At 34.2% G+C, this 24,593-nt stretch overlaps 5 protein-coding genes across 12 annotated transcripts; 2 read left to right on the forward strand and 3 right to left on the reverse strand.

The window, feature by feature from the left end:
• The first annotated feature begins 1,467 nt into the window (after positions 1-1,467).
• On the forward strand, positions 1,468-5,646 carry PGAP1 (GPI inositol-deacylase). The gene is made up of 10 exons (XM_019844927.2): positions 1,468-1,639; positions 1,966-2,119; positions 2,241-2,351; positions 2,441-2,544; positions 2,641-3,081; positions 3,149-3,402; positions 3,488-3,916; positions 3,974-4,363; positions 4,454-4,825; positions 4,908-5,646. The coding sequence occupies exons 1-10, from the start codon at positions 1,484-1,486 to the stop codon at positions 5,167-5,169; spliced, it is 2,673 nt and encodes an 890-aa protein (XP_019700486.1). The 5' UTR covers positions 1,468-1,483; the 3' UTR covers positions 5,170-5,646.
• A 393-nt stretch (positions 5,647-6,039) lies between these two features.
• Positions 6,040-8,407, reverse strand: LOC105190558 (nudix hydrolase 8). 4 transcript variants are annotated; one of them, XM_011153353.2, is made up of 5 exons: positions 8,220-8,407; positions 7,307-7,445; positions 6,850-7,158; positions 6,450-6,652; positions 6,040-6,242 (listed from the first exon to the last, which is right to left on the reverse strand). In XM_011153353.2, the coding sequence occupies exons 2-5, from the start codon at positions 7,410-7,412 to the stop codon at positions 6,057-6,059; spliced, it is 804 nt and encodes a 267-aa protein (XP_011151655.1). In that variant the 5' UTR covers positions 7,413-7,445; positions 8,220-8,407; the 3' UTR covers positions 6,040-6,056. The 4 variants fall into 4 exon arrangements, with proteins under 4 accessions (XP_011151655.1, XP_011151672.1, XP_011151663.1 ...); XM_011153370.3 differs by lacking the exon at positions 8,220-8,407 and adding an exon at positions 7,866-7,958; XM_011153361.2 differs by lacking the exon at positions 8,220-8,407 and adding an exon at positions 7,760-7,850.
• A 621-nt stretch (positions 8,408-9,028) lies between these two features.
• Positions 9,029-10,911, forward strand: LOC105190581 (ribosomal L1 domain-containing protein CG13096). Its single transcript, XM_011153382.3, has 3 exons — positions 9,029-9,636; positions 10,010-10,575; positions 10,662-10,911. The coding sequence occupies exons 1-3, from the start codon at positions 9,140-9,142 to the stop codon at positions 10,835-10,837; spliced, it is 1,239 nt and encodes a 412-aa protein (XP_011151684.2). The 5' UTR covers positions 9,029-9,139; the 3' UTR covers positions 10,838-10,911.
• An 836-nt stretch (positions 10,912-11,747) lies between these two features.
• Positions 11,748-20,099, reverse strand: LOC105190591 (lactosylceramide 4-alpha-galactosyltransferase). Of its 5 annotated transcripts, XM_019844799.2 has the most exons (5): positions 18,827-19,928; positions 17,217-17,538; positions 15,592-16,199; positions 14,064-14,290; positions 11,748-13,674 (listed from the first exon to the last, which is right to left on the reverse strand). In XM_019844799.2, exons 2-5 carry the CDS (start codon positions 17,392-17,394, stop codon positions 13,671-13,673), a joined length of 1,017 nt encoding a protein of 338 aa, XP_019700358.1. In that variant the 5' UTR covers positions 17,395-17,538; positions 18,827-19,928; the 3' UTR covers positions 11,748-13,670. The 5 variants fall into 5 exon arrangements, with proteins under 5 accessions (XP_019700358.1, XP_011151697.1, XP_019700353.1 ...); XM_011153395.3 differs by lacking the exon at positions 18,827-19,928 and adding an exon at positions 19,935-20,099 and having other exon boundaries at positions 11,748-14,290; XM_019844794.2 differs by having other exon boundaries at positions 11,748-14,290; positions 19,836-20,077.
• Positions 20,100-20,477: 378 nt separating this feature from the next.
• Positions 20,478-21,806, reverse strand: LOC105190610 (ejaculatory bulb-specific protein 3). Its single transcript, XM_011153433.3, has 2 exons — positions 21,569-21,806; positions 20,478-20,854 (listed from the first exon to the last, which is right to left on the reverse strand). The coding sequence occupies exons 1-2, from the start codon at positions 21,759-21,761 to the stop codon at positions 20,685-20,687; spliced, it is 363 nt and encodes a 120-aa protein (XP_011151735.1). The 5' UTR covers positions 21,762-21,806; the 3' UTR covers positions 20,478-20,684.
• Between the last annotated feature and the right edge of the window lie 2,787 nt (positions 21,807-24,593).

The raw sequence follows: 24,593 nt of genomic DNA on the forward strand, positions 1-24,593 counted from the left end.
GTAGTCTGATACGGGCTTAAGGCTATAAGGTTGCAAGACATGAAATGAAATATTTTCATTCGCTGACAACTTACGCTACAGCCTTACAGCCTTACTCTTACATTGTAGACTAGCCTTTAGAAGCCTTCAACAATAAGCAATTAGTCATAAGCTATAAGCAAATTGACCAATCACAATTAATTATTTCAAAAATAATAGACTGTGGTTGGTCAATGTCGTTACAACTTATGAATAGCTTATTGTAGAAGGCCCATTATATTTAAAATCGTTTTAAGTTCACTTTTGAATATTCCGTAGCCAATGAAGTAATTTGTACAGTATCTGAAGGTAAACTTTAGACGATCTTAAATATAAGACCTGACTATAAATACCAGCCATGGACTAAAGCCCGTATCAGACTATGGATTGGGATTGATATTTGACCAATTGGAAAAAAGAAAATAATTTCAAATATAATAAACTTAGCCCTGATTGGTTAAATTTCAATCCAATACTCAATCCCAATCCGTAGTTTGATACGGGCTTATGTCATTGACGAGGGACATAGGAGCGGCGAGATAAAGCATGAATAGGAGCTTATTATCTCCCCCTTGCCGTGCTCCAGCGTATGCTAGCTGTATTATCTTGAGCGTAGCTAAAGCAGTCGGTATTATCATCGCTCTTCAATTATCCCCGGACTCTTGGAGCCCCCTTGGCTGATACGAAAATTTACCCAGGTCTGTCAGTCTTCATATTACTTCGTCGATGATATAACTGAAAAGTTGCCTAGCGCCATTCAACGGTGATTTTGAAATAATACCATTAGTTCCAAAAATCTCCGTTTTGAACCATCACTATGGTATGTAGTACGACTCAATGATAAAGTAAACAAGTTATTATACTTAAGTAGTACAATCAACAGTGAAGCAGATAATTTCTTTATTTTCAAATAATGTAACTTAGCGAAAAATTTTCTATATCAAAATATTACATTTTAACGAAAAACAATGATGAAATGATCTTTTCCTTGTTTATTTATATTATTAATAATAACGAAGATATGTGAAGTGTTTGTGTTAAAGGCTATCTCTGTCAGAATAAATATTATTTTTATTTATATAAAAAGAATATCATAAGATGAAATGAAAACAATACTTGATTTTATTTAATGAACAGGACATTTTTGACCTTATATACTTGTGTGTATACATTGGGTATATCTCATTGAGATAAATTATAACCTTTATCTTTTATTTCAATAAAAACAGTAAGTATTTATTTTATGGTAAATAATTTTATTATATTACCTTTTTCCCTCAGTATTAATGTATAATTTATATTTTTTGTATTCAACAAAAATAATTAACGTGATATGAATTGAATATATCAAAATACAAAAATGTTGTTGCTTATATATTATGAATATGTCGTTATTTTTATGATATATATTGATACTTATTAAATTTTTACTTACATGCGTAGGAAGAATAGAGAAATATTCAACATGACTTCAAAAAAATGGATAATCAATTATATTATATTAGTACTATTTTTCAACTTGATTGGTTTATTATATATTTTTGGAGTAGCAAAATATATTACTGATTTTGAAGAAAATACATGTGAAATGACGTACATGTTTGAATATCCGCAATATGTGGTACGTAAACTTGTATATTATAACTTAAGAGTAATACTTTTATACAGTAATATTGCATATGATATATAATCTATATGCTATAAAAGTAGGGGATATTTATTTTGAACAATATGTTTATCTTCTATTTTTATTCGATTATCTTAAAATATACTGATCAAACTACTTAATAAAAGAAAAAAATATTCTTTCATGAATGTTGTATAAAAAGATTACATAGTATTTTCACAATGTTATAAAAATAATTTGTTATATTGTATACAATATTTATTTTAAAATATTTATATACGATTTTTCAATGATATTTTCTAAATAATTTTCTATTTTAGAGGATATTTTTAAAGAATGATTTAGAAGAGAAATATCCGCGATTTGCATTATATGCCTATGGGGAAGGTTTTGCCACAGAGAAATTGAGAAGAATGCATTTTTCTGGAATTCCAGTCCTTTTTATACCAGGAAATGCAGGATCTCATCAACAAGGTTCATATTGTGTCTCTTAACTGTGAACTTTAAAGACATGATACTTTGAATACATGATATATTCCTATTATAGTCTTATAGATATTTAAATACTTTATCTAATCATTTTATTGTATTTCAGTACGATCTATTGCTTCAGTAAGTTTAAGGAAGAGTTTAAAAAACAGGACACCATTTCATTTTGACTTTTTTACTGTTTCATTTAACAAGGATTATTCTGCATTATATGGAGGTACAAATAAAATGAGTAATATTGTGTATTAAATCTTAAAATCCTTTTATCGATGTTTGTACTTCATGAGTTATATTTTTTAATATAAGGTGTGCTTATGGAGCAAACCATTTATGTATCGCATTGTATAAAGACAATATTATCCTTGTACAAGGGTAAAATGGACAGTGTCATATTGATTGGACATTCTATGGTAAGTATCACAAGTATATTATGATAAATGACAAGTGTAAAGTATGTAGAGACATATTTCATATGATTTAGTTACAAAGCTGATCTCTTATTTCAGGGTGGTATTATAGCAAAAGGAGCCCTTTTATTGGCACCGAATATGAATGCTTCCTTAGCAAGCATGATAATAAATTTGGCTACTCCTCATACTCCTGTCTTGGCTCTTGACAATTCGTTTGCCAATTATTATCACAACTTGGAAAACCGTTTAGGCATGATTAAAGATGCGGGAACAAAAGTGGTGTCCATCGGGGGCGGACCACGCGATATACTCGTAACTGCTGCACAAACTCTCGATCGTACAGCAGATATTAACGTTCTTTCGACGAGTGTGCCTGCTGTCTGGAAATCGACGGATCACTTGAGCATTCTATGGTGCAAGCAATTGGTCTTTGCGATCGTACGTTCTCTATTTGACTCTGTAAACATGGAGAAACCGCATAGAATCACGTCAAATCCCGACTTGAAAATGCAGGCCTTGTTCTATCACTTTTTACAAGTAAGTAATAATTATTTGTCAATGTTTTTTATCATGATATAATCTTATTATAACATTCTGATTTCAGCATAGTTCAGGTAAAAAGCTATACCACTACAAAGAGCAGTTTCATTTCGATACTGATAGTGAGTGGATCAATGTTATGCCTCAACAGTATGTCTGGAACAATAAGAATATATCTAAAAGGTCTTTTACTGTGTATCTTATGGTAGAACTATCCCGCAAATCTGACTTTTTAACAATCGATGCAATAAACTTGGAGAACAAGGATTGGTTGTTTGGATGTACAGCATCCAAAAAGCAGGAGCAAAGGAAAATTTGGTAACATTTTATAAACTACATATTATTACTTGAGAAGAAAAATTATTGTTCATACCGATAAATCTCGCTAAATGCGTATGTGTAGTGAATGGGGTTGGAACTTGACGAATAGAACGAGAATTTTACCGGATCCTCTACATCGAACAAGAAGGGTCGTCGATTTAGACCTAAAAAAAATTAATTATCCGGCTATCACACATATTGTAGTGAGAGTAACTCCAAACGATTTGAATAAACATTTAATGATCAGCTTCGATTCGTACTTGTACGAGAGTCGAGTTGAGTCGACGAACAAGTTCATGCGTCTAGATTATCTTCTTGATTTCCGCAAGTCTGATTACATTAAAACTGGCAAAGGCAACGTAAGATATTACGTGGCGCTCCCCAACATTATAGATGCGGTCGCGATCGAAGTGAAATCAGTGAATTGCATCAATACCAAGCAGCACACTATCGCCGAACTGGTAGAACCGTGGAACATAGGAGCCACTCAGTTAAGATTTTTCACGAACACGTAAGTTTATTTAATGTAATATATCTCACACATAAGCTCATGATGTTCATGGCGCAGGGATGACGGTCCAAAAACGATGAAGATTCAGACTCTCTACGGGCGTCCCAATGAAACGGCGAGTCTGAGACTGACATTGGATCCGGAATGTCTTTACGCGATTAAAGTTCGACCAGGTGGAATCATCGATAAGATCTCTTGTAGAGTACGGGATCGTTGGCCGTTGCTTTATATAGCAATCATCAGTTTACTCCTGCTTTTCTTATCTGCAAGAGTACATCGAGAGTCCGACACTCTGCCGGTGATAATCGTGACTGTTGTATTATCCTTCATCTTTAATGTCACTTTCGAAACCTGCGTTGCTTTATGTATCATCGGCCTATCCGCTGCCTATGTGTGCTTCTCAGTCATATTTCTCGGTTCCATCATAAAACATGGAATACTCACTAAGTAAGATTTTCTATTTACATCAAAATAGAAAATAGAAAGAGTGGTAAGGTCAATCGTAGCGTTTTGATAAAAATTTTGTATCTTTTGCAGATTCCTAGCACGTGCGATAGCTTTTTCTACCACATGGATGGACTGGTTACTGCATGGTTTAAATGAGATACCATTACTTACGACTGTTCTTATAGTGTCTTTAACTATGACAACATGTGGAGCTTTAGCTATGATCGTCTCGGTGTTGCTTTACTACGTGAAATTAACGAGGATGTATGAGGACTATTTGGAAGAGTTATTAATGGCTTCACTCCAGCATTTTGACTGGTTGAAACGTTTTAAGTTTACAGGAAGCAGAGAAAAAAGTGACAGAAGTCAAGAGATATATAATCATCTCGTTCTGTTTTTACTGTGGAGTTTTGCTGCAATACCAGCAATCCCGTCCGTCTTAGTATGGGCGAAAAATTTTAGGTATTGTATACTGGAAAAAATTTGTTTAAAAAAAAATCCTAAATTTTATATTAATAAAAATAAATTAATCCATTTTTTACAGCTACGACATGAGACTCACCACGGAGGACTCTGTACTTTTTATAAGTTGGATGATATTAGCTATGTATTACGCGTTGGGTGCAAAATTTATTCCTAATCATAAGGGAAATCGTTCACTTATATTAAGTAGTATAATACGTCTAACGAGCTGGATCGTTCTTTCGATGACTGCGGCACCGCGTCCATTTTTTTATCATTGGTGCATGTCACCTATCGTAGCCATGACAATGATGCTTATTGCATTAAATTCATTAATTCCCTAAAGTCTGATTCAAATAATAATTGGAAAATAATTGTTTTTTTTTCTTTAATCGTTTATCGTTAATATGGCATTTAAGACAGTATTGTATACATTATGTCACATAATTTACATAATATATTACTTCGTTAAGAAACTATTATTAACTTATAATGCAATCGATCGGAAAATTTATCTTGTTCTACAGGCTCATTGACCGACTAAATTAAAACTAGCAACAGCTGTGTTGTAGCATGCAAATATTAAGTTATACGGAAATAGTCGAAGTACACGATTATAGCGTATAGATTTATCTCGATGTAATCCATTTAGTATACGTTTACGATGTTTCAATAATAATTATAACATGACCAGAAAAATACCTATGTACTATAACGCAAGTCTGAATCCTGAGCTTATTGTGATACGTAGGTATAAAGAAGAAAACGAGTATAATTTATGTACAAGTCCTCTTGAGATTGATATAATTTATTTGTTAAGAAAGTGTTAATTTATAACATTTATTGATTAAATCCTTGTTAATAATAATTTAATAATAACCTTTATATTTCTTAATTAAATTTTTTTTCTTTTTAATTCAAACATACTGCTGACAAAAATAAAATAAACATTACTGCAAATAAATATTATACATCACAAAATTTTGCAAGAAAAAATTTTACCACATGATTAATAAATGTCACTTAGGAATAAAACTATTTTTTCCAATTTTAATCAATTCATTCATGGAAAGGTTAATGTATTATTAAAAATGTACAATGTCTTATTTATGAAGTAACAAGTAATATGTCCTTACATGTTTCTCTACCATGCTACTAGCTATAAAATAACCTTGCTATATGAAATTTCTAGTATCTTGTTCTATGTACATGTGGCTACTTCATAGAAAACTTACTCTACAGATGTAGTATCAGTGTTTATATTTTCCACACTGTAAACACATATCTGTTTTTTAGTAATAGAATGACTTCCATAATTGACAACCATACCCATTTGATGTCTAAGAAAGTCTACAGTTTTCATTGCAAATGTTTTATTATTTGCATGTACCTCTGGATGTTGCATGAATTCACTTAACTGAAAAAAATAGTAAACAAAAATGCTAGTTAAAACAATAATAAAACTTAATTTTGTCTTAAATTAATTTCAATCTATCAATCAATGAAACAAAATATATTCTAGCTCAAATATTTTTCAAAATCAACAAAACTATGTAAATATATTCTTAATACTGTTAAATTGAACACGTGAAAAACATCTCACAATACAAAATACTATTTTTACCTTCATCCACTTGCACTCTAAAATTTCTCGTTTACATTTCTGAATTTCAAAATTCCGTGGAGTTAAGTATGCAACCATATATATATCTGAACATCCAAAGGAGTAATCATGTCCATGTCTGAAAGATATTAAACACTTGAAATCTGCTTGAATTCCTGTTTCCTCCAAAACTTCTCTCTTAGCTGCTGCTTCAAAGTTTTCTCCTGATAAAGTATAAAAAAATAGACATACATATATATACCTAGCAAACACAATATTATATGTAACACACAATATTACATGTGCATGTTAGTTGTAATTTCCTACTCAACAATATAACTGTTATATAACACATGTGTTATATATATATAAAATAGAAATTATAGTATACTGACATATACAATAGGTCTTATTAAAATACCTGGTTCTACATAGCCACCTGGAAGTTTCCAAGTTGCTTTATTAATGGAATATTTTTCCTTGATAACAAGGATTTCATCAGATTCCTTATTATACACAAATGCACCGACTCCTAGAATTGTATGTGCGTATTTTGGAACATTGCAATGTTCATCAACAGGCAACCAACGATACAACATGACATATTCCTCTTTTGCATGATGAAATACAAACCCTTGCTTTGTTAATATTGGAACCCATTCTGTATGAGGTATACGCACGCGAAACCATATAGTGCGCTTTTTATCCTTCACCCATTGTTCTAAGGAATCTATAAGGCCATTTATAACTTGTTTATAATGTATAGCAAGTTATATTCTTATTATGTTCAGTATATAATCATCTATATTTTTAGAGAAAAGAAAAAAAGAAAAAACAAGAAACAAGACAGGATGACGAAACTGATAAAATATCATTACCTCTAAGACGTTGCGCAAATATTTTACTGTCGCAAGTCTCTTCTGCCGAATCAATCGTTATACCATTATAATGATCACTTTGACCATTGAAAATTTGCTTAGCCATTGTGGCATCCAATTTTCCGATATGTACGTTACACTGTAAACGCGAAGGAAAATTGTTCGACTTTTGTAAAGACGATCGCAACAATTTAGTAACGCGAAACAATCTCGTAGTAGATGCGACCTGCATTGAATCAGGCGATCGAATTTTTAACGTGAACATTAGTAAATCGTTAAATGACTGTCAGTCCTACTAAAGGATTGATAACAGAAGTCGAAAATATTCAGTCATATAGATAATAAAAACATTCGCATAAACATTGACGGTCATTCTCATTACTTTTTATCTGCATGTATCTATCTATAACCTTAATATTCATCAGACTGTCTCGTCAGAAACATATTACTCACTACTTTTTGTTGACGTGTATGTCAAAATAAAATTCTGTTATTATCGACTCAATGTCGGAAATTATAATAAGTGACACTTATGTAACTATTAATCATGATTATATACCTCGTAAATTTAACCTCAAAATACAATAATGATCAGGGAAAGGAAGTCAAATATTAAAGCTATCTATGATATAAGGTCGCGCGCATTTATATAATTAAAATGCTTTTTATTCTTATTAAAAACAATTTTAATCAATAATATATGCGCCATTCTTATTCCACAATCGTTTTCGTTTAGCATTATTATAAAAAATCAATTTTTCATCTTCCGCTCACTTGGAATGAAAACAAACCATTTTTTAAATGATGATAGATGAGAAGTAGATTTTTTATAATAACGTTGAACGCAAACGATTGTGGAATAACTTATTATATACCACAAGATAAGTCTAAAATATCAGCTATCAAAACATACAGATAATCAACTATCTTCTTTTTTGTTGTCACTCGGAATTAAAATTTCTTTTTCTTCCTTCTTCTAAATGTCCTAAGTTATTGACAGTCTAAAATGTCTGAAAACTTATTAAATTATTAACAGTTTAAACCGAATTTAAAGTTCATTAACCAGTAGCGGCGTTCGTGGCTGCACGAATTGAATGTGTCGATTTGACACAAAACAATTGGACACAAAGTAAATGATTGGTTGGATTTAATAATTTACCAGATAAAGATTTACACCGGTTGGTTGTATGCAATCATGCTGTGTCGAATTAGGAGCCACTTTACTAGACATTCAAAATGTGACAATTAACAACCCAATTAAAAATGTAACTTTTTACGGTTTTTAGTAACATTTTTATCTGTAAAAACGAATTTTCCTATTAGATATCGAACATAGATATAATGTATTATCCACCATAATAAATCCACCATAAAAGGGGTATTCTATTTTTTTTTTTCTTCTCGATGATTCGTTGTTGTAACATATTGCTCCATCTAAAGGCTCGTCTACATTAGCTGTAAGAGTAAGGCTGTAAGGCTGTAACGTAAGCTGTCAGCGAATGAAAATATTTCATTTCGTGTCTTGCAACCTTACAGCCTTACTCTTACAGCTAATGTAGACGAGCCTTAATGTAGACGAGCCTTTAAAGGCCATCACACGTAGAAAAATTTTAACCGTAACTGTAAGGTTGTAAGAAAACTGACCAATCACAGTCCATTATTATAATGTCACAAGAGAAAGGATCGACTGTGATTGGTCTTTCTTACAACCTTACGGTTACGGTTAAAATTTTTCTACGTATGATGGCCTTTACTGCCTATTTCAACCGTAACCTATAGCTAGTGGATGGGCACACAATAGTTGTTAACCAATTTTCAAATAATTTTGTTGAAATGGCTATTTCGCAGAAAAAACTATCGCAAAATAAAGCTAAAAGGAAGCAACAAAAGGAAGAACAAAATTTAACTGAAAAACATGAAGAAGTCGTGGGAACAGTATTGAGAACAAAGAAACGGAAAATCAGTGAAGAGGTTAAGCATGTGTCAGAAGCGAAAGAACAAGAAACGAATGTTTCGATAGAGAAGATAACTAAGAAACAAAATGCACAAAAAACGGGTGATAAAGTAATAACAGTTGCAAAAAAAAGTGCAAAAAAAAAGAAAACCATGACAGAAGTAAAATCCATGGAATTGAACGAAAAGAATGACAAAGAAAAAGATATTGAAGCAGAATTATCAAAAAGTCATATAGAGCAGTGTATTTCAGCAATGTTTCATCTAATTGAGGAACAAGTGCAACTTAAAAATAATCTTACTGGAGAGGTTCATCCAATATTCATGCAAGTGACTTGCATCAGGATACCAAAAGTACCTCGCAGACAAATGAGAATGTAAGTAAACTTTTGAAAATATGGAGTTTCGTCTCTTTCTTTTTAATTTTGTGTTAATTTATATTAGAAAAATCTGTAGCTATAACTCGCATGGAAATTACCCATTGTACATTTATTTCCAGTAATATTCTGATTTACAGCAGCTGTAAATAAAAAAAATTAATTTTTTCTATGATTAGTTTCTTACATATTTATGTTATTAAAGAATTCCAAATAATTTTACATGATTATTCAGTAATTACCAATGGATCCTTATGAGATTTGTATCCTGATTATAAGTTTTGGAATGATAATAATTGGAACATGTTAAAGTAGTCTTTGCAGTCTAAATAAATTTCTAATACTTTGAATTTATGTTTTGTGTGTGTCATAGATTATTGCCACATTCTATAGTAACATCGAATGATGAAGTGGCCCTATTTGTTTGCGACTTGGAAAGAGGAAGAAAAAAAGATTACGAGCCAACAGTAGAACATTATAAGAACATTCTCATTGAGCAAGGATGTACTTGCATAAATGAAATAATACCTATGAATCGTGTAAAAACAGAATTCGATCAATTTGAGTTGAAGAAGAAACTAGCTGCCAGTTATGATTACTTTCTCGTTGACAGTCGTATTGCAGGTCACTTGTCTCATTTATTGGGTAAAGAATTCTTCAAAAAACGGAAATTACCAACCTCTGTCAGAATGAATAACAAAGACTTGAAGCATGAAATTGAACATGCTTTAAGAAAAACCAGCATGCAGATTCATTCTAATGGTGACTCTCATATAGTGCAAGTAGGAAACACATTAATGCAGGAAAATGAAATTTTGGAAAATATACTGGCTACTTGTAAAAATTTGTCTAAGAATTATCCTGGTGGTTGGGCAAACATACGTTCTCTTCGATTGAAAGGAGCTACCACTATAGGATTGCCATTTTACATAACTCTGAGTAAGTTACTGTGTATCATTGGATTATTTCATCTGTTATTCAATATAAACTATCTCTTTAAACAGATGTATGTTTGTGTATTTCAGGGAATAAAAATGCAGTAAAACTAACAGTTGTAAAACCTAAGAGACCAAATGCTTACCGCGATGTAAAGGGTGAGTTATCTACTTTTGTAAGGGACACCAATATCACAGTCAAGCCAGATGGTGAAGTTATTGTTGAACGAACTATGCAGAGAAGAACCTCAAGCAAATTGAAGTGATATTTTTATAGGAATATTTTACTATTATTTGTTTTGTACGTAATTCGGACAATTACAAAAAATTACAAAAATAATCAGCTGTTGTATACCTTTGTTATGTTTTGCATGTACCATAAACATAATATAACATAATATTCCTTGTATGACATTTATTTTCACTACTTCCACATTATCTCATAAATATGCCAACAAAAGAATACCTTCTCGACATGAACGATTAGTATAAAATAGTATATTAATTTATAATGGTATATTAAATAAAATATAAATAATATACTATACTAATATATAAATAACATAATATATTGATTATATATATAAAATTGTATTTGTGAATTTATATTTTGATATTTGTTAATTGGTGTCTGCTAATGTTCTTATCTGTGATATATTTGGGAAATATTTCTACACCTTACTTATATTTTTCCTTTTTTCTATTAATAATGTAGAACAAATCGAGTTTATTTATTATGAACATTGAAAAAAAATAATAGTTATAAATTGATATTGACTTCTTATAAAAGATCAGTGAGATATATGATGTTAGTATGCATATAGTGCACTTATCAAATGAAATTAAAAAAGAAAATAGAAAATTTGAAATAGTAATTATAAATATAATATGATATCTTTGTATTTATATTGAAATAATTATTGATTTTGTGCAACTCTATAAAATATAAACAGCAAATAAATAGTTTTCATGTATATTTTATTAATAATTTTACAATATATCTGTCACATTTCTATGTTTTGATGTTTTTCCAATCTTGATGACACGTAATATTTAAAAAGAAATAAGTATTATATGTATTTTCTCTAAATAAACGTGTGTACGCCTGATATTTTAATATTAATCCGATATAGAAACTTTTTTTAACAACATTTTGAAAAATAAACAAATCAAAAATTGTTATGATATTTTTAATTAGTGCTTACTGCCAATATTAATATTGTATTTGTTCATTCACAAAAAACATCTTCAACTTCTTACTAAGGTTTACGTTTATATGAATTACTATACATAGGAGTAAATCATCAAATCGTGAACATGACGAAACAATTTCCTTCATACATCAGCAAAATAGAGAGATTACAAAATTGTTTTCAACGCTCAGAAAATTGTTTGTAGAGTATACCATGTTCCATTGTACTATAAACATACACAAATACTCGAGACAGAGTGTAGATCTTCAATTCGAACATCATTTAAAATAATTTGAGCATTGTTGTAGAAATATTAATATGTTTTTCGTATTTTTTGGCGATTTTTTATATTTGCGTTGCTCTTTATGCTGATATATATATATATATGATTTGAGTTTTATGATGTATGTAGAATAGTACAAAGGAGATTATATATATAAGTTACATTTCTCAACTTTAGCTTCTCTTGGCCTTTTAATTATTGCACTTCGACTTACTGTTTTGACACACACATACACGTTGTATATTGAGCTTCCGGTCTTAATATTTATAATATGAACATGTAATCTATATATGCAACATATAGATTTGCAACAGTTTAACAAGGTTCAACGAGTTTACACGTTAAACACTTAAAACATTAACTGTTGGCACATCGAATCAAACTTCGTGTGATTATACTGTTCAATGTTTTTCTATTTCCATCACAAACACTTCCATCACGATTACTAGGGAACTCTTATTCGAAACTTATTATATAACAATAAAATATTGACTTTAAATTGCTGTCAGAGTGATATGTACATAATAGACACATAACTAAACATTCAGAAAAAATGGATATGTATGTTTACGTATAGATCATGTACATTCAGATATGTAACTTTATATTTTCGCATTTGTGCACACAGAAGTACCTGCGAATTACTTTAATTGAGTCATATTTCTTGGTATTATGCGTTTTTTTTGTTTTACTGTTGCCTTCCGCTACGAACTTAAACATGGCACAGCCACAATATCAAATAGCATTTATACTAGTCTTTTATCGAGACAAAATTAAAATGAGATGTCATCTACTTCTCTTTTGGTTATCTTTTTTGGCATTTGCAAAAAATTAAACCTTAGCGCATATAATTACTATAGTTTAATACTTAATTATGCTTATCTGTAACGAATTATTATTGTTAATAACAATAACATTAATATTAATATTAATTGTAATGCTGACAATACAATAAAATCGAAAGAAGTGTGTTTAGTCCCCCATAGTGATTCAACATACTTCTTCAAGAGTTGGATAAAATTGTGTGTGATCTCAAATTTTATACATACATGTACACATATAAAATTTAAGATATATATTATATACAGTATATATTGGCCACTGCTATATACTGAATCTTAATATTAATATTAATATTAATAACAAGTAATTGTCTTTAACAATTTGTACTAATGGGTCCGCTTTAGGATTACGTTCGTCTGACTTTTTTGTGCACTGAATCTACTCGACCAAAATAAATAAAACGAACGAAAGCAACACGTACTTCATTTTGAAAAACTTCGTCTCATACATACCTACACATTACTACGCTAAATAGATTAGGAACTAAAGCGAGATGAGCGATATGTGTATATTAAAGGAATTATTCATTATGTGAAAGATATGCATATTGTAACAATACATTCGACATGCATTCGACACATATTCGTGTACAGTGAGGAGATGAACAAAATTGATCCTTTGCATTTGTGATGTTTAAACGTGAAGAATATAGCTCGATGAGTCTTCATGTAAAAATAGACTTCTCTTGGCAGAAGAAAAGGACCTATTGGCTCGTACTGTACAGGCGATCGATATGGTAAGCATCAATGTACTCATGTCGAGATCACTTCATCACATAGTCTACCTATATGCGGAGACACATACAGATGTTGCACTGTTTCGCGCGCCGCAGCAATTTTTTATGGTGCGATCCTCGCTGCGGACGCGGCGATTTCTGCTGATACTTAGAGTATAATGCTGGTCTCTTTGATATCGTTATAAATATACAATTTTGTCTTTATGTCTTAATAGTATTGCGAGATGGTTAGAACACTTTTTCTAAATCAGCCTTTGTCTCATTAAACGCATTTTGTCTGAGTACATCGTCGCTTTCGGATTGTATCGGTCAAATCGCGGTATTATATTGTTGTGATATGCACGGCTGAACGATGTCGCTTTACTTTCTTTTTCCTTAATCGGTCCTTAGATTCTCAGAATACTGTTTTACAACTATTGAAAACATGAGGACAATACCTTCGTGCGATGACAGCGTAAGGTACATTGCTGTCCACTCGTACCTGTTCCGCTTTGCTCAACTTGTTCCACACGTGAATTGCTTTCGCTTTGTTTAATATCTTCATCGTCTCATTACTGTTTTTGACTTCGAAATAATTCTTCCATTTCTTATAGTGGACAGGGTAGAAAATTGACGGTGGGAAAACAGTAAAACTGTGGCAGCGGGCAGTCGTCATATCGCGTGCCTGCAAAGCAAAAGATGAAAGAGTGATTAATTTTTAATTTTTAACATTGTCCTGTTTTTCTTTCTTAATAAATACATAGAAAAGGTTACATTTCGGATCTTTTTCACTTCGATTATAAAGAGCGAAATCTTTAAGACGACTTACAGACGACTCAGAATTTCATTCTTCTCTCTTATAACATATCTTAAAATAGAAAAATATATATCGGACTTTTCTGTAATCTTTTCTATATAATTATCTTTTTCTTCTTTTTATATCCTTAGTAATTAAACTTCTCTAATTAATCATTTCTCATAACACGAACACAACGGCTTAGTAGCAACGATAGCTGTTCCCGGTGCAGCATATAAAATGAAGAATACCGCATAGAAATCAATCGCGTTATTCCTTAGTAACGGAAGTTTCCTCCGCAAAGCCATACTGTATATTCATAATACCGTAGTGAGTTATAGTGAGAAAAATTCGATGTCGCTCACAATGCTTTTTCGGCCGCTTGAATCGCGCCGAGAATGAAATAGAGTCTTTAATCTCTCGTTAAAAGTTCAATTGACCATATCCGCCGAACGAATCTGGTGAATTCAATTTGACAAATGAGCTCTTTACTGATAAACGGATGCAACTTTGTTTTCTATGCGTCACCACGTCTTGCTTGTTTAAGTTGTTAAGCGATGTAAACATATAGTTCCGAACGCTATGACATAATGTGCGCGTGTAAACAGTATTAACATTGAAATATTGTGTTGTATCGTTTTCCTGGCAGGTAAATAACTCGAGAATTCTCATTCTCCAATAATAACCCATACAGCATAAAAGTGTTGCGAGAGAGAGAGAGAGAGAGAGAGAGAGAGAGAGAGAGAGAGAGAGAGAGAGAGAGAGAGAGAGAGAGAGAGAGAGGAAACGTTGCATTACGCATCACGCTGTAACATTATAATATCGCATTACAATTGGAATAATTTGGACATAAATAAAAGCGACTCAATGAGAAATATATGAGTTGTCTCTAACATGTACTTATTTCAGATTTAATATTTTATTTTATTTTTTAGATTTTACATTTTATTTCTGCAAAAAAGATTATTTCGGCGAAATATTGTAATTGCATGTCTCTGCAATATTACATTGCGATTTGCAATGTTGCAACCTTCTCGCAATATAACTAGAAACTTTTCCGCTGTATGGAGGAATTCATTCATTGCTTCATAAATGATCTTCGACGCTACCTGACTTGCAATTATTTCGGAAATGCGGAAGTAAGCATTTACCAGACTTTCTTTGCCTTCCCTTGCGCGGCTGACACTTACATATTTCGTGGCACAAAATTTCTGCAACGTCCTCGTGATAACCCCGGGCCCATTATTTCCCCACAAGTCGCCACGAAAATTTTTCTTCAGATCTCGCACACAAGCGTCGGCGATGCGCCGACCCAGTTCCGACATGTCGAAACCGATCACGCCGGCAGCAACGTCGTCCCAATCCTCGGCACCAGCGAAGTTGGTCAGATCTTCCAGCGAGGTGGTGACCACCACATCCAGATCGAGGTATATGCCGCCATACTTCCATAGAGTTAAGTATCGCAATACGTCCGACATGTGGCTGTTGGGCCACCGGCTCTTCTTCAGCGCGCCCCTGGCGTACCATGCTTCCAACGGCGTGTTCTTCACGTAGTTGTCTGGTTGAATGTGCCGGATCTTAATGTTACGATAATTGAGCAGATGCTTGACGATCTCCCGGGTGTTGTTCGAAAATTCAGACTTGCTGACGAACAACAGGTACACGGTCATGGAAGGATTCATCCGCGCTGCAGATTCCACGGCACAGGCTTGCCGAGCATTTAACATGAGACCTTCTTCGCCAAAACAGGAAGTCTCGTGGAAAAAGATGTTCCGGCCAGGTTTCAATTTGTCCACGTCTAAAGCATAAAGCGAGAAGATGTTACCAGACTGCAAATTTTTCTTCTCTTTTCATATTTCCTATCATTAAAAAAACGTCAAGAACGAATGTTTGAATAATCCGTTTTTTATTTAATATTGGATAAAAATAAAGATTTTGTCGCAGTTATACAAAGATCAGCAAATTGGTCATTAATTCGATTGATCCGAACAAAGGAACAGCTACAGAGCAATAAGATTAAAAGTGAAATAATCCGAATATCCGATAAACCGGATTTGCGAATTCCTTAAAACCAAACAACTTTCGTCTGAAATATTTTTTTGAATAATGCATTTCTTTCGAAATGTCTCGGCACATATATTAGGTGAGCATTGTTTTCCTTGTATATTCAGCTTTTGAGTATCTATTATCTATTACCTATATTATCAGTGGATATTCGTATCCCTGAATTCATAAGCGAATTCCATCTGCTTGGGTATCTTATACAGATATCCGAATTTATCAACCACTTTTAGATAAGATATATCCAATTCAAAGTTTTATCATACGTCGTGTATTCCTACACACTCGATTTCGATAAGGTTTGAACAGTTTTTTTCGACGTAGTTCAGAACGCAGCAGATATTCAACGGGAGAATTAGCTTTTGTATTAATTATATTGTAATTATCAGGAGGTAAAGTCGCACACGCGCGTTCTGAACTGCATCAAGAGGAAAGCGTTCAAATTCGTGATGAAGAACCGAATATACAATTATAAGTTTATTTCTTGACAGTGATTGTTAATTCCTTTATATATTTTAGATTTTTTTATGGTAATTATTAATTCTTCAATATGTTAATTTTTTAATATATTGACGTTAATGGTCATTGCTGTTTTTTTAACAGTAATTATTCAGACAGCATAAATCCCCAAGGGACGTCCTGAGAATACCGCGGGAATGTCCTTAGGACGTCCTCTGAATGTTCCATAGACGTCCATTGGAGACCTATGCTGTCTGGATAAACACGGAAGGAACATTCGCGCAAAATACCGTACTTGATTCTGGCTCGAAGTCACGGATGCCTTCCGCGGTTGAAGCTTCATTATAACATCTAGTATTGTAGGCCCTGGCATCGAGGAAAGGTATTCTTTGGCGAACCTCCTCGGTCGAGACTATGATGTATACGAAGAACAAACTGGCCAGGATGATGCCGAATAATAATCTCCTCTTCATCTTCTTATAGCTCCTTATTTGGTTACGTTGCTAAAGTAACGCCACACCGGTTTGTCATGATATATTTCAGATATGGTGTTATCTATGGGAAGTGTGTGTAAGCATCTTCTTCTGCGGTCGTCTGCCGTTATGTGTGTGCAACTCCTTTGTAAATAAGAATAGAATAGAAGAATTAATAAAGTAACTTGCGAATATTTAAGCTATGGAAAATAATAATGTGACAATGCATGCGACGAATGTTCCTTCAAACTTGCCACATGCACGATGAAATTATCCTTCCATATCAAATCGTCCCGTATTCTAATTATTAATATTAATATTAATATTAATATTAATATAATACACTATTATCCTTTCCCAGTTATTAAGATAGATATTATTCGATTTCTCTTAAGAAGAAAAATTTAAAATGTGGCGATAAAAAAGAATACAAGATTAAATTAACAGAGTTTCACCAGCTACTCCAAACGTATTTACAAATAATGCTTGTTTTATGCATTAAAAAACATAAACAGTGGAAAATATTACTGAATAAATTACTGCAAAAGTAATAGAAAACGATAACCGCACGAGTAACAAATAACGTTATCTTCGATATCATATGAGAAAAAATCTATAAAACACTTTCGTACGAAAAAATCGCGGTATATCGTTTGAAAATTTGCTATATATAATTCGTCGCACTTGTCGCATGTATATTCATAGGAATTTTTCAAACACATCAGCTCTCTATATTAAGTGAGACGAATGTTTGCCGAAGTGATTCACTGAAGTGATTGCATAAAGCGCGCGATCACGCACAGTGTACGTAGATAAGATTTTTTAATCATGTCTAAATGATCTAGCCTCGCCATACAAAATGTTGGATAATTCATGCGATGCAACTGATTATTACGCACATGTGAACATCATTGCATATTACGTGTCGCATATCAAGAGATTCTCTATTGTATGGGCGTAGGAAAATTTACGGGAAAGCATTACGAACAGAATCATCTATTTTCCGGCGGTCAAATGTCAATTTGTTTTCCGGGCGGTCCAGTGTCAATTTGTTTTCTGGGCGGTCAAATATTGCATACAAGCTTCGCATACTGAAGATTTTATCAGTAACAACATATCGCACAAGTAGCAAACCAACAACGTTAAAATCTTCTGACTATTATATATATATATATATATATCCTTTTTATAATAAAATAAAAATATATATTTTTTTTTTTTATTTAAAACGAAAGGATCTGGGCGCAGAACTAGAATGTGTTCGGAGGAGACACTATAAGCAGCGACACTGTATCGGTATGTCGTAATTATTATTTTATCATTCATGTATCATTCAATAGACAATTGTCCATTGCATACTTGAATAATAGTAAAATAATAAATACGATGTTTAAATAAATTTTCAGGATATTAAAACCGAGGAGGAACTTACACTGCGGAAACGACGCTAACACTACGCTATTACTGTTCGCTACTGTACTATTGGCTCCAAACGAATAGTGGCAGCGTTTGCGTTGGTAACGGCCCACAAACATACAGTAAACATAAACTAAAACTAACATTACGTCACAATAACGTTGTAATTTCCCACTCAACAACGTAATATAATATATTGTATATAATGTAAATGTAATGTAAATTGCACATAATGTGCAATATATAATGCATTATAACATGTGTTGTATCTAACAGTTAAATCACTGAGTGGATTATAACATTGACGTCATGTGACTGTCAGTTGATGTTTATTGGGGCTAATAACGTCTGCCCGAACACACATCCTAGTAGAATCCTGGCGAAGTTGTGCGCGCGATAATCCTCCCTTGCGGGAAATCCGCCTGGACTCCCAAGACACCGAAAGACGTCCCGTCTCCGTCTCCGTCGGAATCCACTATCACACTGCACTGTCACGAATTTTCGACTGTCAAGCGAGTCGCGCTCGCGATAAGAATACAACTACTTCGAGATAAGACCAAATCTGAAGACCATAGTCTGAAAATATTCGAGTATATGGAACACGAACTCGAAACTCGAATATTTTCAGACGTATCAACCGGTAGAATCCTGCCTGCGTTTCTAATACAGCTCAGCCGCCGACTGGCGAACAAGCTGTTACCGCAATCAATTAGTCAATTCAGCTAGACGATAGTACTTATCGTATATCGTCGGCGAGTGCATCGTATTATTTGCATCATTGCAAAGACCTCGAGATCATACAAACGCCATTGGTTATCTTTCACTTCCCGGTCGAGCCTTGCAACGTGGCTGGATACGACTCGAATCCGCGTCTACCTGATAGCCCTGACAGGATCTACCCGGGACGCTCAGTGCGAGTAGCGAGCGGTGAGGCCGAAAGTAGCTGACATGTTAAGCAACAATGATATAGCGGATCAACAAAAACAGGATCGTTCGATCGGATGAGCGCCACGACGCGCCAATACCTCGGCGCGATTCATTCGCTCGGTGAACGCTCTAATTGCAGGCATTAACGGCACTGCCGATGCCACACATCGCAATATTTTCCAAAGCGCTCGACATACCGCGCCTCTCTTCCACCCTTATTGATCGTCCCGCCGATAGAGCTGACGTGGTTCGATGGATTTGGTGGAGGAGCACGTTAGTTGCGACGGTACCGCCGACCACGTAGCGTGCACACCTTTTCCGGCATTTTCTTGCGACTAGGATGAGATGATTCTCGTTGCTAGACAGTAGCCAAATATCACCCCTCCGCACCGGTCGTACGGTGTAATCAAATATATACCACCGACGCATGCGTGATGACGAAGATGCGACGTCGAAGCCGACGACGTCGATGTACCGTCGCGGCGACCTGAACGGGTTATATTTTTGCACCGTCTTCTTGTGACCTCGTGCAAATATCCCGTCCGTGTAATTCGCGGCACTGATCATCAATACAAACACATCCGGCGGAAAGACAAGCGCATTCTATTCAATATGGTAACGACGCGCAAAATCTATACTCGCTCGGGCCTAATTCGTTCGCTTCGCTTAAAACGCGGACTCGCAAGTTTCGTCTTCGTCTGTCTGTTTTTCTCTTTTCTAACGCCTAAAAAGGAAAGTAATTTTTCGGTGACACACTGAGCGACTTTTATTATCGGTTACAATTGCTAATATGCATACCGTTAATTCTTGCCTTCGTGTTGTACGTGCTTATGATACTGCTCTATATCTCCGAAAGCTGTGCAGAAGCAAGATCATTGTTTCTGCAAATCTTCCTAAGTAAAACGTGCAACAGTGATATGTATCTATCAGTGGATCATTTAGTAACATTAAACGGGAGAGATATTCATCTTTTTTGCGTCCTCCATCAGCTTCTGCATTAGAGCGGTCCATTCGTCCGGGCGGTTCTCAGTGTACCATCCGATTACCTTCTCGAGATTTTGCTTCTGTACTTCGGTGCATTTGCGACATTTCGTTGCAAACGCTTCTGCAGCGTGTTCTATAAAACGTAAAATCCTTAATCATCTGAATGTTCCGATGTAAATTTTTTTTCTTTCTATTTCAGTAACCGACGGAAAAATATGACGCAGCTACTTCTGGTAACGATGTAAAAGAATTATTATTACCAAAACTTCCAGATATCTTATTGTAGCAACACTAAAAGTATTAAACATATCAAGACAAAACTATCATTTGAGTAGTTTCAAAAGAAAATAATTACATATTACATAATTACATATTACATAATTACATATTACATATTACATAATTACAAGTTTCAAAGGAAAATAATTACAGTAGATTTTGGTTTTTATCGTCATGCATAGTCAAATATAATTAAGTATGTTCACATGAAAGAAAATGCTGTTGTATAATTATTGGGTTCTTCGATAAGTTCATAAGAATTTTTACGAGAAATTTGAAACCGATAACTTCATAGTCAGGCATAACGTTATCTTTTTTCGTTTTTTTATGAGATCCGATCGGTCAAAATAAATTAATAATTATTTACATCATTATATATAATTTATATATAAAATTGCATATGATTTTATATAATTATACAAATTCTTTCCACTTGATCCGTCACTGTTGAAAACGTACAGAAAAATTCAAACACATGAACTATATCGTTCACGCAATTGACAGATTGTATTCGGAAACAAAATCGTCTATATAATCAAAACTCACACAGAGTGGAAATATCACATACCTTTCATGTATTTCTGGTCGTCAGTAACGCAGGGGCCGGTGTCCATGATACAGTTGTAATATTGATTCCGAAGCTCGTCATTGGGCAAGATATCGTCGGGATTGATGTGATCAAACATATCTGAATACAATTCCTCCGCGACGACAGCCGCCAACACAGCCAAGGCTGCCAAGCAGAATGCTGATTTACCCATATTTTTGACCGCTGTCAGAAATGCGTGCGACAAAACTGTATGTTTGATTAAACTCGTCGACTCTTTTATAGCTCGCGCTCACCCTTGACGTGGATCTCTCCTTACGTAAATAATGTGTAAATAGTCGTTACACGTCAAACTGGATGGTAATTGCACGTGCTGTTGCAGGATGAGCGAAAGGCTTAATCCTGCTAGAGAATTAATTAACGAACTTATGATGTGACATTGTCAGGAAGAAACGAGCGTATGTATGTCATTTCGCTTGTATAAAGTAATAATTAGTGAGGCTCATACAAACTTATTGTTGGTTTAAAGAACGATCCGCCTTCGAGAACTGCAGAAGCGTCCTGAGCGACGCTCGTGACAACGACGACGTTGGATTTAAAAAACTATTTTTTCATAAGTTTATTTGATCAAATAAAATGTTAGTTATTTCAACTATTATAAATTTATATACTCACAAATTTATTGTAAGTTTATTATAAGTATTAAATTTATTGAAAATATCCTAATAAGTTATCCTAATAAATGTTTACATCAAGAATGTTAAATTAAAATTTAGTTTCTTTTTTTCTATAGAGTATCTCAGTTTCATAATATTCTTGAAAAGAAAATATAAAATTTTCTTTCAAGTATATGATAATGAATTTTTCTAAAACTTATAATGAATATATTCAAAGCAAGCCCATCAGGAAGAAAATATTCTTTATTAAAACCATCTTGTACAAAAACAAGATTATTGCTTCTATAAATCTTCTTAAGCAACATGGACGACAGTAATACGTATCTATCAGTGGATCATTTAGTAATATTAAATCGGAGTGATATTCAGCTTTTTCACTTCTTCCATCAGCTTCTGAATTGGAGCATTCCATTCGACCGGGAGGTTCGTGTATTCTATACTATTATACAATTTATTATACAAATATTATTCGACTATCTTCTCGAGATTTTTTTCTGTATTTCCATGCATCTGTGGCATTTCGTTACAAGCACTCCTGCGACATGTTCTATAAAACATAAAATTCTTAATCATCTGAATGTTCCAACATAAATTATTTTTCTTTCTATTTCAATAACTGAAATATGGCGCAGTTACTTCTAGTAACGATGTAAAAGAACTATCATTGCCAAAACTTCCACATGTTTTATTGTACAACAACCAACCAAAAATGCTAAATATATCGATAAAAAATATCGTTTGAGTAGAAAAAATTAATTACATGTAGATTTTGGTTTTTATCGTCATGTATAAACCAATAAAATTAAATATATTCACATGAAAGAAAATGCTGTTGTACAATTATTGGGTTCTTCAATAAGTTCATAAAAATTTTTACGAGAAACTTGAAACCGATAACTCCATAGTGTCAGGCATAACTTTATCATTTTCATTTTTCATGAGCTCCTATTGTCAAAATAAATTAATGATTTTATATGATTATATATAATTTATCTATAAAAGTACATATATATATATATACACACGAGGGCGGTCCGATAAGTACTTAGCCTCACTGCCCGATGGCGCCACTATCGCAAGAGAAATTTACTATCGTGTAGTACATTCTCGTAGACGGCTACTGTCGAAATTTCAGCCGAATCGGACTCGTAGTTTTGTTTTGACCGCGTGTGGAAGCGGGTATGTCCGCGGATTTTAGAAAAATGGAAAAAGAGCAATATCGGTCGGTGATTCGATTCTTGTTTTTGGAAGGGAAATCGCGCAGCGAAATCAAAGAGCGCTTGGATGCTGTGTACGGTGACTCTTCTCCTTCGATGGCGACCGTCAAAAATTAGTTTAACGAGTTTCAACGTGGTCGCACGTCGGTTTTTGATGAGCCAAGCCCAGGTGCCCCGAAAACGGCTACCACGGAGGATAACATGACAAAAATCCACGATCTCGTATTGGCAGACCGCCGATTGAAGGTGCGCGAGATAGCTGAGACAGTAGGCATCTCAAAAGACCGCGTGGGTCATATCCTGCATGAAATTTTGGGCATGAGAAAGCTGTCGGCGCGATGGGTGCCGCGTTTGCTCACTCCGGGCAACAAGCGCAACCGTGAGACCACTTCAGAGCAGTGTTTGACGCTGTTTAAGCGCAATCCGAAGGAGTTTCTGCGTCGTTTCGTGACCGTCGACGAAACATGGATCCACTGGTACACACCAGAGACCAAGGAACAGTCGAAACAGTGGACTTCATCCGGCGAACGAGCTCCGAAGAAGGCGAAGACTGTCCTATCGGCCGGAAAGGTGATGGCCACCGTTTTCTGGGATTCACAAGGTGTGATCTACATCGACTACTTGGAGGATAAAGGACAAAACGGTCACAGGGCTGTACTATGCCGAATTATTGGGCCGATTCGACGCCGAATTGCAGAAAAAACGGCCCCATTTGGCGAAGAAAAAAGTGCTCTTCCACCATGACAACGCACCGGCTCACACCTCCGCTCTCGCCACGGTCAAATTGGTCGAATTGGGCTACGAACTGCTGCCCCATCCACCGTATTCTCCAGATTTGGCCCCGTGCGACTTCTTTTTGTTTCCAAACTTGAAAAAGTCACTCGCCGGACAGAAATTTGAGTCGAATGAGGAGGTCATCGCCGCCACGGAGGCCTACTTTGCAGACCTCGAGAAAACGTATTTTTCAGACGGGTTAAAGAAGTTGAAGCATCGCTGGGTCAAATATATCGAGCTAAAAGGAGACTATGTTGAGAAATAAATCGCCACTTTTCCAAAATTTTCGTTTTTCTTTTGTAGGCTAAGTACTTATCGGATCACCCTCGTATATGATTTTATATAATACAAATCCTTTCTGCTTGGTCCGTCATTGTT

This window comes from Harpegnathos saltator, unplaced genomic scaffold (genome assembly GCF_003227715.2).
Source record: "Harpegnathos saltator strain DR-91 unplaced genomic scaffold, Hsal_v8.6 scaffold71, whole genome shotgun sequence".
NCBI lineage: Eukaryota > Metazoa > Arthropoda > Insecta > Hymenoptera > Formicidae > Harpegnathos > Harpegnathos saltator.

Bases quoted from the DNA above. Each gene is read 5' to 3' on its own strand.
- PGAP1 (XM_019844927.2), top strand. From the start codon at position 1,484: ATGACTTCAAAAAAATGGATAATCAATTATATTATATTAGTACTATTT. The intron at 1,640-1,965 runs GTACGTAAACTT...TTTCTATTTTAG, and splicing joins TTGAATATCCGCAATATGTG to AGGATATTTTTAAAGAATGA. The intron at 4,364-4,453 runs GTAAGATTTTCT...TATCTTTTGCAG, and splicing joins AAACATGGAATACTCACTAA to ATTCCTAGCACGTGCGATAG.
- LOC105190558 (XM_011153344.2), bottom strand. From the start codon at position 7,571: ATGTTCACGTTAAAAATTCGATCGCCTGATTCAATGCAGGTCGCATCT. The intron at 7,159-7,306 runs GTAATGATATTT...ATGGCCTTATAG, and splicing joins ATTTGCGCAACGTCTTAGAG to ATTCCTTAGAACAATGGGTG. The intron at 6,243-6,449 runs GTAAAAATAGTA...TATTTTTTTCAG, and splicing joins TAGAGTGCAAGTGGATGAAG to TTAAGTGAATTCATGCAACA.
- LOC105190581 (XM_011153382.3), top strand. From the start codon at position 9,140: ATGGCTATTTCGCAGAAAAAACTATCGCAAAATAAAGCTAAAAGGAAG. The intron at 9,637-10,009 runs GTAAGTAAACTT...TGTGTGTCATAG, and splicing joins CCTCGCAGACAAATGAGAAT to ATTATTGCCACATTCTATAG. The intron at 10,576-10,661 runs GTAAGTTACTGT...TGTGTATTTCAG, and splicing joins GCCATTTTACATAACTCTGA to GGAATAAAAATGCAGTAAAA.
- LOC105190591 (XM_011153395.3), bottom strand. From the start codon at position 17,394: ATGAAGAGGAGATTATTATTCGGCATCATCCTGGCCAGTTTGTTCTTC. The intron at 16,200-17,216 runs GTACGGTATTTT...TTTATGCTTTAG, and splicing joins TGACTTCGAGCCAGAATCAA to ACGTGGACAAATTGAAACCT. The intron at 14,291-15,591 runs GTAAGTGTCAGC...TTTGCTTTGCAG, and splicing joins AATTTTGTGCCACGAAATAT to GCACGCGATATGACGACTGC.
- LOC105190610 (XM_011153433.3), bottom strand. From the start codon at position 21,761: ATGGGTAAATCAGCATTCTGCTTGGCAGCCTTGGCTGTGTTGGCGGCT. The intron at 20,855-21,568 runs GTATGTGATATT...TACGTTTTATAG, and splicing joins CGACCAGAAATACATGAAAG to AACACGCTGCAGAAGCGTTT.